The sequence below is a fragment of the Xenopus laevis genome, chromosome 4L, assembly GCF_017654675.1.
Source record: "Xenopus laevis strain J_2021 chromosome 4L, Xenopus_laevis_v10.1, whole genome shotgun sequence".
Lineage (NCBI taxonomy): Eukaryota > Metazoa > Chordata > Amphibia > Anura > Pipidae > Xenopus > Xenopus laevis.
This window is the reverse complement of record NC_054377.1, coordinates 151,810,347-151,822,550: the sequence shown is the minus strand read 5'-3', so window position 1 is coordinate 151,822,550 and position 12,204 is coordinate 151,810,347. Positions and strand designations below refer to the sequence as shown.

At 42.4% G+C, this 12,204-nt stretch overlaps 1 protein-coding gene across 7 annotated transcripts in view; it reads left to right on the top strand.

The window, feature by feature from the left end:
• cacna2d3.L (calcium channel, voltage-dependent, alpha 2/delta subunit 3 L homeolog) overlaps window positions 1–12,204 on the top strand; it is a 504,571-nt gene that overhangs the window by 158,447 nt on the left and 333,920 nt on the right. For all 7 annotated transcript variants that reach the window (XM_041590967.1, XM_041590966.1, XM_041590965.1 and 4 more), the window contains one exon: window positions 9,918–10,080. In XM_041590967.1, the coding sequence (XP_041446901.1) occupies window positions 9,918–10,080 (163 nt within the window). The remainder of the gene's footprint in view (window positions 1–9,917; window positions 10,081–12,204) is intronic.

Here is a 12,204-nt window from a genome sequence, read left to right as displayed (position 1 = left end):
TTAAGACATTTGTTTATATCATAAATATAGAACTGGGGCTCTTAAAACTTTTTACTTAGTTCCTGACCTTTCCTTCTCCCGACTAAATCTGTCTTACTCTTCCTTACTCCCAAAATACAAAGCATGAAAGGCACATGGACCATTTGTATGAGTAACATCTCTCTCTGTCATCTTAAATACTGATTCCTACGCAGAGAAATTGCCTTTTTTTCTCTGGAAATTGACACACAGGATATGGGCCCTTCAAAATTTGGAAATAAACAGAGAACTATGTTTAAGTGCTGGAAAACCTATAGTAACTAACAGTGGCTGTGGGGTAGCAGGTATAGTAGGGAGAGATGGTGTCTATAGTAACAGTGGATAATAGTCTCTGGGAAGGGAGTGTGACTGTGGGATAGCAGGTATAGTAGGGAGAGATGTGTCTATAGTAACAGTGGGATAATAGTCTCTGGGAAGGGAGTGTGACTGTGGGATAGCAGGTATAGTAGGGAGAGATGTGTCTATAGTAACAGTGGATAATAGTCTCTGGGAAGGGAGTGTGACTGTGGGATAGCAGGTATAGTAGGGAGAGATGGTGTCTATAGTAACAGTGGATAATAGTCTCTGGGAAGGGAGTGTGACTGTGGGATAGCAGGTATAGTAGGGAGAGATGGTGTCTATAGTAACAGTGGATAATAGTCTCTGGGAAGGGAGTGTGACTGTGGGATAGCAGGTATAGTAGGGAGAGATGGTGTCTATAGTAACAGTGGATAATAGTCTCTGGGAAGGGAGTGTGACTGTGGGATAGCAGGTATAGTAGGGAGAGATGGTGCCTATAGTAACAGTGGATAATAGTCTCTGGGAAGGGAGTGTGACTGTGGGATAGCAGGTATAGTAGGGAGAGATGGTGTCTATAGTAACAGTGGATAATAGTCTCTGGGAAGGGAGTGTGACTGTGGGATAGCAGGTATAGTAGGGAGAGATGGTGCCTATAGTAACAGTGGATAATAGTCTCTGGGAAGGGAGTGTGACTGTGGGATAGCAGGTATAGTAGGGAGAGATGGTGCCTATAGTAACAGTGGATAATAGTCTCTGGGAAGGGAGTGTGACTGTGGGATAGCAGGTATAGTAGGGAGAGATGGTGTCTATAGTAACAGTGGATAATAGTCTCTGGGAAGGGAGTGTAACTGTGGGATAGCAGGTATAGTAGGGAGAGATGGTGTCTATAGTAACAGTGGGTTAATAGTCTCTGGGAAGGGAGTGTGACTGTGGGATAGCAGGTATAGTAGGGAGAGATGTGTCTATAGTAACAGTGGATAATAATCTATAGGAAGGGAGTGTGACTGTGGGATAGCAGGTATAGTAGTGAGAGATGGTGCCTATAGTAACAGTGGATAATAGTCTCTGGGAAGGGAGTGTGACTGTGGGATAGCAGGTATAGTAGGGAGAGATGTGTCTATAGTAACAGTGGGATAATAGTCTCTGGGAAGGGAGTGTGACTGTGGGATAGCAGGTATAGTAGTGAGAGATGGTGCCTATAGTAACAGTGGGAATTTGACAATTGGACAAAAACAGTCTCAGTCCAATAAAGAGTTTGTGTCTCTGTTGTGGATTTCCTGAAGGAGTCTATGAAGAAGTAGAACTAATATAAATATATATAAATATATATATATCCACAATAATGTGTTGATCCCAGTGGGCCCTACAGAAATATAGATTTAGAGACAAGGGGAGAATAAATAGTGATTTCAGGAATGAGGCAGCAGTGATTGTTATAGTTTGACACTGAGACTGGGATTCGTACTCACCATGGGGAATTGTATTTCCATGTTTCCTCTATGGGCAGATCAGAGACTACAGAAGTATCAGATTTTATACAGTGACTTTGTATCACACAGAACTTCCCCCTGACAGCAAAGGGTTAATGTTAAAGTCAGACAAATCCCTGTAAAGCCTCAGATTCACCTCTTGCAGTGAAAGTGCTCATTTTCTTTCAGTTTCTCATTCCGCCCGTGTGTTACTAATACAAGTCTCTCTCTCCCCTTTCTGTCCAAAGTGTGTCTCTTATCTAAGCCAATAATTATATTTATTATGGTCCCCGGCTGCGCTCGCTGCTTCTGAGCGTGAATACAGGAGAAGCAATTTAATCCATTTGCTCCCAGCGAGAGACACTGATAGATTAGCAGCCATAAAATTCTTTCTTCTCTACTTCTCCCCATTGCAAACACTTCCCATTCACCCAGAGAGCAGAATATATTAACTATACGCAGTCCTTATTTCTACATTCCTTCATTTATACTCAATATTAATAACATTCTACATTGTGTAACTCAATGGCACAAACTAAGCGCCTGGGGAGTAGATTTGAATTGACTTACCAGCCAATGTGAAAGGTCTAGTTTTAGACTCAGTCATTATGTTTATTCCTAAAATTTTGTGTTTTCCCCCCAGAATCCCAGTGTAGGGCCCTTGGGAGCAGTGGGGGCCACAGTTAGTGACCAATTCGCTGGCACAAGTCTGTTCCACATAAACACGATGAGTCCAACTGTGGGAACCCTGAAATGGTCTCTGCTGCAGACTGGTGGCAGCTCCAATTGTTAGTCTCCCCCTGTAAACTGTCAGAGATTTCTAGTCCCACCCACTGCTTGAGTCACAGACACCCTGACCCTCCCCATGTGCTGTCATTAGAGAGTTCTAGTCCCACCCACTGCTTGAGTCACAGACTCCTTGACCCTCCCTCATGTGCTGTCACCAGAGAGTTCTAGTCCCACCCACTGCTTGAGTCACAGACTCCTTGACCCTCCCTCGTGTGTTGTCATCAGAGATTTCTAGTCCCACCCACTGCTTGAGTCACAGACTCCCTGACCCTCCCCATGTGTTGTCATCAGAGAGTACTAGTCCCGCCCACTGCTTGAGTCACAGACTCCCTGACCCTCCACATGTGTTGTCATCAGAGTGTTCTAGTCCCACCCACTACTTGAGTCACAGACTCCTTGACCCTCCCTCATGTGTTGTCATCAGAGAGTTCTAGTCCCACCAACTGCTTGAGTCACTGACTCCCTGACCCTCCCCATGTGCTGTCATTAGAGAGTTCTAGTCCCACCCACTGCTTGGGTCACTGACTCCCTGACCCTCCCCATGTGTTGTCATCAGAGAGTACTAGTCCCGCCCACTGCTTGAGTCACAGACTCCCTGACCCTCCCCATGTGTTGTCATCAGAGTGTTCTAGTCCCACCCACTACTTGAGTCACAGACTCCTTGACCCTCCCTCATGTATTGTCATCAGAGAGTTCTAGTCCCACCAACTGCTTGAGTCACTGACTCCCTGACCCTCCCCATGTGCTGTCATTAGAGAGTTCTAGTCCCACCCACTACTTGAGTCACAGACTCCCTGACCCTCCCCATGTGTTGTCATCAGAGAGTACTAGTCCCGCCCACTGCTTGAGTCACAGACTCCCTGACCCTCCCCATGTGTTGTCATCAGAGTGTTCTAGTCCCACCCACTACTTGAGTCACAGACTCCTTGACCCTCCCTCATGTGTTGTCATCAGAGAGTTCTAGTCCCACCAACTGCTTGAGTCACTGACTCCCTGACCCTCCCCATGTGCTGTCATTAGAGAGTTCTAGTCCCACCCACTACTTGAGTCACAGACTCCCTGACCCTCCCCATGTGCTGTCATTAGAGAGTTCTAGTCCCACCCACTGCTTGGGTCACTGACTCCCTGACCCTCCCCATGTGTTGTCATCAGAGAGTACTAGTCCCGCCCACTGCTTGAGTCACAGACTCCCTGACCCTCCCCATGTGTTGTCATCAGAGTGTTCTAGTCCCACCCACTACTTGAGTCACAGACTCCTTGACCCTCCCTCGTGTGTTGTCATCAGAGAGTTCTAGTCCCACCAACTGCTTGAGTCACTGACTCCCTGACCCTCCCCATGTGCTGTCATTAGAGAGTTCTAGTCCCACCCACTACTTGAGTCACAGACTCCTTGACCCTCCCTCATGTGTTGTCATCAGAGAGTTCTAGTCCCACCAACTGCTTGAGTCACTGACTCCCTGACCCTCCCCATGTGCTGTCATTAGAGAGTTCTAGTCCCACCCACTGCTTGGGTCACTGACTCCCTGCCTCACCTCCTATATGTTAGTATCAGAGAGTTCAAGTCGCACCCACTGCTTTAGTCACCTGCTCAGACAAAACCCCAGCCGAGGGGCTAGGGGGCATCTAGAAACATTAATTAAGGAATGTAAATATCTGTATGACCTGTATTTAAGCTTAGTTGCCCTTTAAACACACACACACCCAGAATCACATTACACAGCAGTTTTGTGCTGCTTTTTTTCTGCGCAGCATTCAGGGGAGATTCACAATGTTTCACATCACTTAAAATAAAATCCCCATTATAAATCAAAGCAATGGGACAGGCGGACTTCCCCTTGAACCCGACTATAAAGCCGTTAAGCTAAAATCAAGTTTATTGCTTCCCCCGTGAGGACTCAATAAATCCCCTTATCGTGGCTTTGCAGCGACGCTTTTTATAACTCTCAATTTTCAAGTGAATTTCAAACCATAGAAATATTATAATGAGGCTCCTCCGGCCGTCGGATCTCCACATTCTCACATTCCCATTCCCAGGGAAACAAATCCCTCCCAAGTAGGGTTGCCACCTTTTCTGGAAAAATACCGACCTTCCTATATATTTCTCTTTATTCCCTATTAATAACATTGGGATCACTGACCTTCCTATATATTTATCTTTATTCCCTATTTATAACATTGGGATCATATCACTGACCTTCCTATATATTTATCTTTATTCCTATTAATAACATTGGGATCACTGACCTTCCTATATATTTATCTTTATTCCCTATTAATAACATTGGGATCACTGACCTTCCTATATATTTATCTTTATTCCCTATTAATAACATTGGGATCACTGACCTTCCTATATATTTATCTTTATTCCCTATTAATAACATTGGGATCACTGACCTTCCTATATATTTATCTTTATTCCCTATTAATAACATTGGGATCACTGACCTTCCTATATATTTATCTTTATTCCCTATTAATAACATTGAGATCACTGACCTTCCTATATATTTATCTTTATTCCCTATTAATAACATTGAGATCACTGACCTTCCTATATATTTATCTTTATTCCCTATTAATAACATTGGGATCAACCATCATTTTTACCAGCCAGTAAAATACCAGCCAGGTGGCAACCCTACTCCCAAGCCAACTTTTTCTTATTCCTGGAGTTAAACTGGGAAGTTTGGGGCGATGCTAATTAATGAGAAATTTCTACAGTGTGAATGGGAGGCCACTAGATGGCAACGTTGAGCTTCAGGCTGTACATTTGTTATGCAGTCGGAATGACAGGTGAATTTTATACTTGATGCCAACAGTAGGGTTGGCTTTAGGGCTGGACACAAAGGGCATTTGGTTGCCAACATGGGTGGAAAAGATACAGAAAAACACATTGTGTAAAATTTCTTTTCAGTGTCTCCCCTGACTGTTCTTCACATGCAGCTCCCAGCAACATCTTTAAAAGAAAGATCAATAAAGGGGAAGTTTACCTAAATGTTCAGTGTAAAATAAGTTCCATTGGACCTTTATTAATTGCCTTTCTATTCTGTACATTTTCAGACGGGCATGGTTGCTATGGTCATTGGCCCTGACAACCAGGAAGTAGAGTGATTATGAGGCTAGCACCTCCATAAGGGCATCATTGACCAAAGCAACTCAAACTTGCATCAGTGTGACACACAGAGCACCTAAGTTTAAGACATAGCACCCCAATAAGTGCACCCCATTGCATACAGCACCCCAAAAGTGGCACTAGTAGCTTGTTGGCATGACCTTGGCACACCCCAGTCTGGTATGTTGGTCTCGTTGCCCATTTTTTCTCCGCATTGGTCCCAACTTCAGCACAAATCTCTGCCTCACAACAAGGGGTTAACAGTGAGTCCAATACAAGGGTGTAGCGGGGGAGGGGTTTCCAAGGGTATTGTTCCTCCGAGCCGATGATCGATGGACTTTACATTGTCCTAGAACATTATCATTGCTGATTTGCATAAAAGTAATCACAATAGTAAGGTACATTAAAAATATTAATTACCCATTAAAATAGTCATTTAAAATCCATTACCCTAATAAATGGCTGCTCGGTGGAGTAAGGCGCCCAGCGAGTAAGCGGTTCCACCCTCCTCCTCCTCCGCTGCAAAGTCCTAATCAAGCTTCACTTTCTGTCATTATTTACCCAATCTCTGAGGAAATGATACGGCATGAAATGCGTCAGCCAATGTCTATTTACTGTCTTATTTGTTACACTATGGTGAGACTGAATACAGCCAAAATGTTTAGAGATTTGAACCCTGTGAATTCCTGCTCAGTGCAATGTACAAAGAATTGTCTGTCAGCATAGGTATTCCCTGTACTAAGCACAATTCAGCAGGAACAGTCCCCTAAGTTTGTTCATATTCTGTACAGAGAGATCCCATAAAACGATGGCAGCATAGGTATTCCCTGTACTAAGCACAATTCAGCAGGAACAGTCCCTAAGTTTGCTCATAGTCTGTACAGAGAGATCCCATAAAACTATGGCACATAGGTATTCCCTGTACTAAGCACAATTCAGCAGGAACAGTCCCTAAGTTTGCTCATAGTCTGTACAGAGAGATCCCATAAAACTATGGCAGTATAGGTATTCCCTGTACTAAGCACAATTCAGCAGGAACAGTCCCCTAAGTTTGTTCATAGTCTGTACAGAGAGATCCCATAAAACTATGGCAGTATAGGTATTCCCTGTACTAAGCACAATTCAGCAGGAACAGTCCCCTAAGTTTGTTCATAGTCTGTACAGAGAGATCCCATAAAACTATGGCAGCATAGGTATTCCCTGTACTAAGCACAATTCAGCAGGAACAGCCCCTAAGTTTGCTCATAGTCTGTACAGAGAGATCCCATAAAACTATGACAGCATAGGTATTCCCTGTACTAAGCACAATTCAGCAGGAACAGTCCCTAATTTTGCTCATAGTCTGTACAGAGAGATCCCATAAAACTATGGCAGCATAGGTATTCCCTGTACTAAGCACAATTCAGCAGGAACAGCCCCTAAGTTTGCTCATAGTCTGTACAGAGAGATCCCATAAAACTATGGCAGCATAGGTATTCCCTGTACTAAGCACAATTCAGCAGGAACAGTCCCCTAAGTTTGCTCATAGTCTGTACAGAGAGATCCCATAAAACTATGGCAGCATAGGTATTCCCTGTACTAAGCACAATTCAGCAGGAACAGTCCCTAATTTTGCTCATAGTCTGTACAGAGAGATCCCATAAAACTATGGCAGCATAGGTATTCCCTGTACTAAGCACAATTCAGCAGGAACAGTCCCCTAAGTTTGCTCATAGTCTGTACAGAGAGATCCCATAAAACTATGGCAGCATAGGTATTCCCTGTACTAAGCACAATTCAGCAGGAACAGCCCCTAATTTTGCTCATAGTCTGTACAGAGAGATCCCATAAAACTATGGCAGCATAGGTATTCCCTGTACTAATCACAATTCAGCAGGAACAGTCCCCTAAGTTTGCTCATAGTCTGTACAGAGAGATCCCATAAAACTATGGCAGCATAGGTATTCCCTGTACTAAGCACAATTCAGCAGGAACAGCCCCTAATTTTGCTCATAGTCTGTACAGAGAGATCCCATAAAACTATGGCAGCATAGGTATTCCCTGTACTAATCACAATTCAGCAGGAACAGCCCCTAAGTTTGCTCATAGTCTGTACAGAGAGATCCCATAAAACTATGGCAGCATAGGTATTCCCTGTACTAAGCACAATTCAGCAGGATCAGCCCCCTAAGTTTGCTCATAGTCTGTACAGAGAGATCCCATAAAACTATGGCAGCATAGGTATTCCCTGTACTAAGCACAATTCAGCAGGAACAGTCCCCTAAGTTTGCTCATAGTCTGTACAGAGAGATCCCATAAAACTATGGCAGCATAGGTATTCCCTGTACTAAGCACAATTCAGCAGGAACAGCCCCTAAGTTTGCTCATAGTCTGTACAGAGAGATCCCATAAAACTATGGCAGCATAGGTATTCCCCTGTACTAAGCACAATTCAGCAGGAACAGTCCCCTAAGTTTGCTCATAGTCTGTACAGAGAGATCCCATAAAATTATGGCAGCATAGGTATTCCCTGTACTAAGCACAATTCAGCAGGAACAGTCCCCTAAGTTTGCTCATAGTCTGTACAGAGAGATCCCATAAAACTATGGCAGCATAGGTATTCCCTGTACTAAGCACAATTCAGCAGGAACAGTCCCCTAAGTTTGCTCATAGTCTGTACAGAGAGATCCCATAAAACTATGGCAGCATAGGTATTCCCTGTACTAAGCACAATTCAGCAGGAACAGCCCCTAATTTTGCTCATAGTCTGTACAGAGAGATCCCATAAAACTATGGCAGCATAGGTATTCCCTGTACTAATCACAATTCAGCAGGAACAGTCCCCTAAGTTTGCTCATAGTCTGTACAGAGAGATCCCATAAAACTATGGCAGCATAGGTATTCCCTGTACTAAGCACAATTCAGCAGGATCAGCCCCCTAAGTTTGCTCATAGTCTGTACAGAGAGATCCCATAAAACTATGGCAGCATAGGTATTCCCTGTACTAAGCACAATTCAGCAGGAACAGTCCCCTAAGTTTGCTCATAGTCTGTACAGAGAGATCCCATAAAACTATGACAGCATAGGTATTCCCTGTACTAAGCACAATTCAGCAGGAACAGTCCCCTAAGTTTGCTCATAGTCTGTACAGAGAGATCCCATAAAACTATGGCAGCATAGGTATTCCCTGTACTAAGCACAATTCAGCAGGAACAGCCCCTAAGTTTGCTCATAGTCTGTACAGAGAGATCCCATAAAACTATGGCAGCATAGGTATTCCCCTGTACTAAGCACAATTCAGCAGGAACAGTCCCCTAAGTTTGCTCATAGTCTGTACAGAGAGATCCCATAAAACTATGGCAGCATAGGTATTCCCTGTACTAAGCACAATTCAGCAGGAACAGCCCCTAAGTTTGCTCATAGTCTGTACAGAGAGATCCCATAAAACTATGACAGCATAGGTATTCCCTGTACTAAGCACAATTCAGCAGGAACAGTCCCCTAAGTTTGCTCATAGTCTGTACAGAGAGATCCCATAAAACTATGGCAGCATAGGTATTCCCTGTACTAAGCACAATTCAGCAGGAACAGCCTCTAAGTTTGCTCATAGTCTGTACAGAGAGATCCCATAAAACTATGGCAGCATAGGTATTCCCTGTACTAAGCACAATTCAGCAGGATCAGCCCCTTAAGTTTGCTCATAGTCTGTACAGAGAAATACCATAGAACTATGGCAGCATAGGTATTCCCTGTACTAAGCACAATTCAGCAGGAACAGTCCCCTAAGTTTGCTCATAGACTGTACAGAGAGATCCCATAAAACTATGGCAGCATAGGTATTCCCTGTACTAAGCACAATTCAGCAGGAACAGCCCCTAAGTTTGCTCATAGTCTGTACAGAGAGATCCCATAAAACTATGGCAGCATAGGTATTCCCTGTACTAAGCACAATTCAGCAGGAACAGTCCCCTAAGTTTGCTCATAGTCTGTACAGAGAGATCCCATAAAACTATGGCAGCATAGGTATTCCCTGTACTAAGCACAATTCAGCAGGAACAGTCCCTAAGTTTGCTCATAGTCTGTACAGAGAGATCCCATAAAATTATGGCAGCATAGGTATTCCCTGTACTAAGCACAATTCAGCAGGAACAGTCCCTTAAGTTTGCTCATAGTCTGTACAGAGAGATCCCATAAAACTATGACCAGTGGGACAATATAAATAACATTTCTCTCTCTATCTTTCTCAGTATGAATATTTTAACGCCGTTCTGATTAATGAAAGAGACGATGACGGGAACTTGGTGGAATTGGGGAAAGAGTTTCTGTTACTGCCCAACGATCACTTCAACAATCTGCCCGTGAATGTCAGTTTAAGTGATGTGCAAGTGCCAACCAACGTCTACAACAAAGGTCAGTGCCCAAATAATTACTGTTTATTTTTATTTAAAGTTCTTGATCGTCTCTGATTCACATCATTACTTTTAACCCCAGAATCTCCTTCTTTAAAGGGGTTGTTCACCTTTAAATTAACTGTTAGTATGATGGACAGAGTGCTATTCTGAGACAATTTGTAATTGTTTTTCATTTTTTATTAGTGGTGGTTTTTGACTTATTTAGCTTATTATTCAGCAGCTCTCCAGTTTGTAATTTCAGCCATCTTTTTTTTAAATTTTAAATAAAGGGCAGATTAAATCTCTAGTCATTGCTTTCACCCCCACCCCCAGGGGGCACACTACACCCCAAAAGCAGAAGGCTGTGACAGTTGTTGTTTCTTTTTAGACACAATCGTCCTCATCCATCAACCCCAAAGCGATGGGGCGTGATCTAAAATGCACAGAACTGGGGTGAATCAGAGAAATCTCTTGGTGTGAATGGGTGTGGCCAGAGCACCCCAGGTTGTGGCGTAAACATCTCCACAGTTTGATAGGTTGGAATAAATATATAGTTGCCTGTGAGTTATGGATTTTCCACAAAGATGCCCCCATTCCTGACAAATACTTTGTTTCTAGGGTTTTACCCCCATGTGTCAGCGCCTTAACTGCCTCCCTACCCCTGTAACCCTCCCCATACCTCCCAACAGTCCCATTTTTCGCAGGACAGTCCCGATTTTGACAGCTCAACCCACAGTCCCAGATTGTTACTGAAATGTCCCGACTTTCTCTTTGATCTCCTGCACTGAACAGCCAGAAAAAGATACAAAGTTTCTTAATTTCTTAATTGACTTTTGAGAGCCCAGAATATGTGGCAGGTGCACTTACATTTGTAACAATTGTTATGTTGTAACGATAAACAAATAAGCAATTGTGACAATTTAAGATAAGCCAAGAAGCAATTGTAACCATTTAAGATAAGCAAAGAAACAATTGTAACCATTTAAGATAAGCAAATAAGCAATTGCAACAATTTAAAATAAGCAAAGAAACAATTGTAACCATTTAAGATAAGCAGAAAAACAATTGTAACCATTTAAGATAAGCCAATAAGCAATTGCAACAATTTAAAATAAGCAAAGAAGCAATTGTAACAATTTAGGATAAGCCAAGAAGCAATTGTAATTATTTAAGATAAACAAAGAAACAATTGTAACTATTTAAGATAAGCAAATAAACAATTGTAACCATTTAAGATAAACAAAGAAACAATTGTAACTATTTAAGATAAGCAAAGAAGCAATTGTAACCATTTAAGATAAGCAAAGAAGCAATTGTAACCATTTAAGATAAGCAAAGAAGCAATTGTAACAATTTAAGATAAGCAAAGATGCAATTGTAACCATTTAAGATACGCCAAGAAGCAATTGTAACCATTTAAGATAAGCCAAGAAGCAATTGTAACAATTTAAGATAAGCAGGTCTCTTGTGGAAACTGAGATTTGCAGCTTAAAGGAAATTCACCTTCATTAGCAAAACTGTAATACACATAAAAACCACAGAAATATGTTCAAACTTTCATAAATTGTCAAATTCTGTAACAGGAACATTATAATTAGGGGGTGTGGCCACACAATGGGTCAAAACCTTTTGCTCTGCTCGGCCAGTCTTTTTTCCCTCTCTCTCTATATCCAAAATATTGAGGGGTGTGTCTCCCTAGTGCCAAATCTAGTTGGGGGGGGCTGTCTCAGCTCTTCCCATTGGTCATTATTTGCATATAAAGTTCTTAATATCTTCCTTGTTATTGAAACCATGATTTTCTGGACATTTATAGTCAATTCATGAGATCTCAAGCGTATCTGTATCTACTGAAGGGATTACATGGCAACGTTATATTGAGTCAGGGAAAATATGGTACGAAACGCGATCCCATAAATGGACACGAATTTATTTTATTTCCATCATTGCACGAATAATCCACATGTAAAGCAGCGTGTGAGCAGCGGCTTGTGTTCATCTCATATATATTTATATTTATACAGCTATGGGATCTGTTATACAGAATGCTCGCGACGTTTTCCGGATAATGGATCTTTCTGTAATCTGGATCTTCATACCTTAAATCTACTAGAAAATCATATAAATATTAAATAAAGCCAATAGG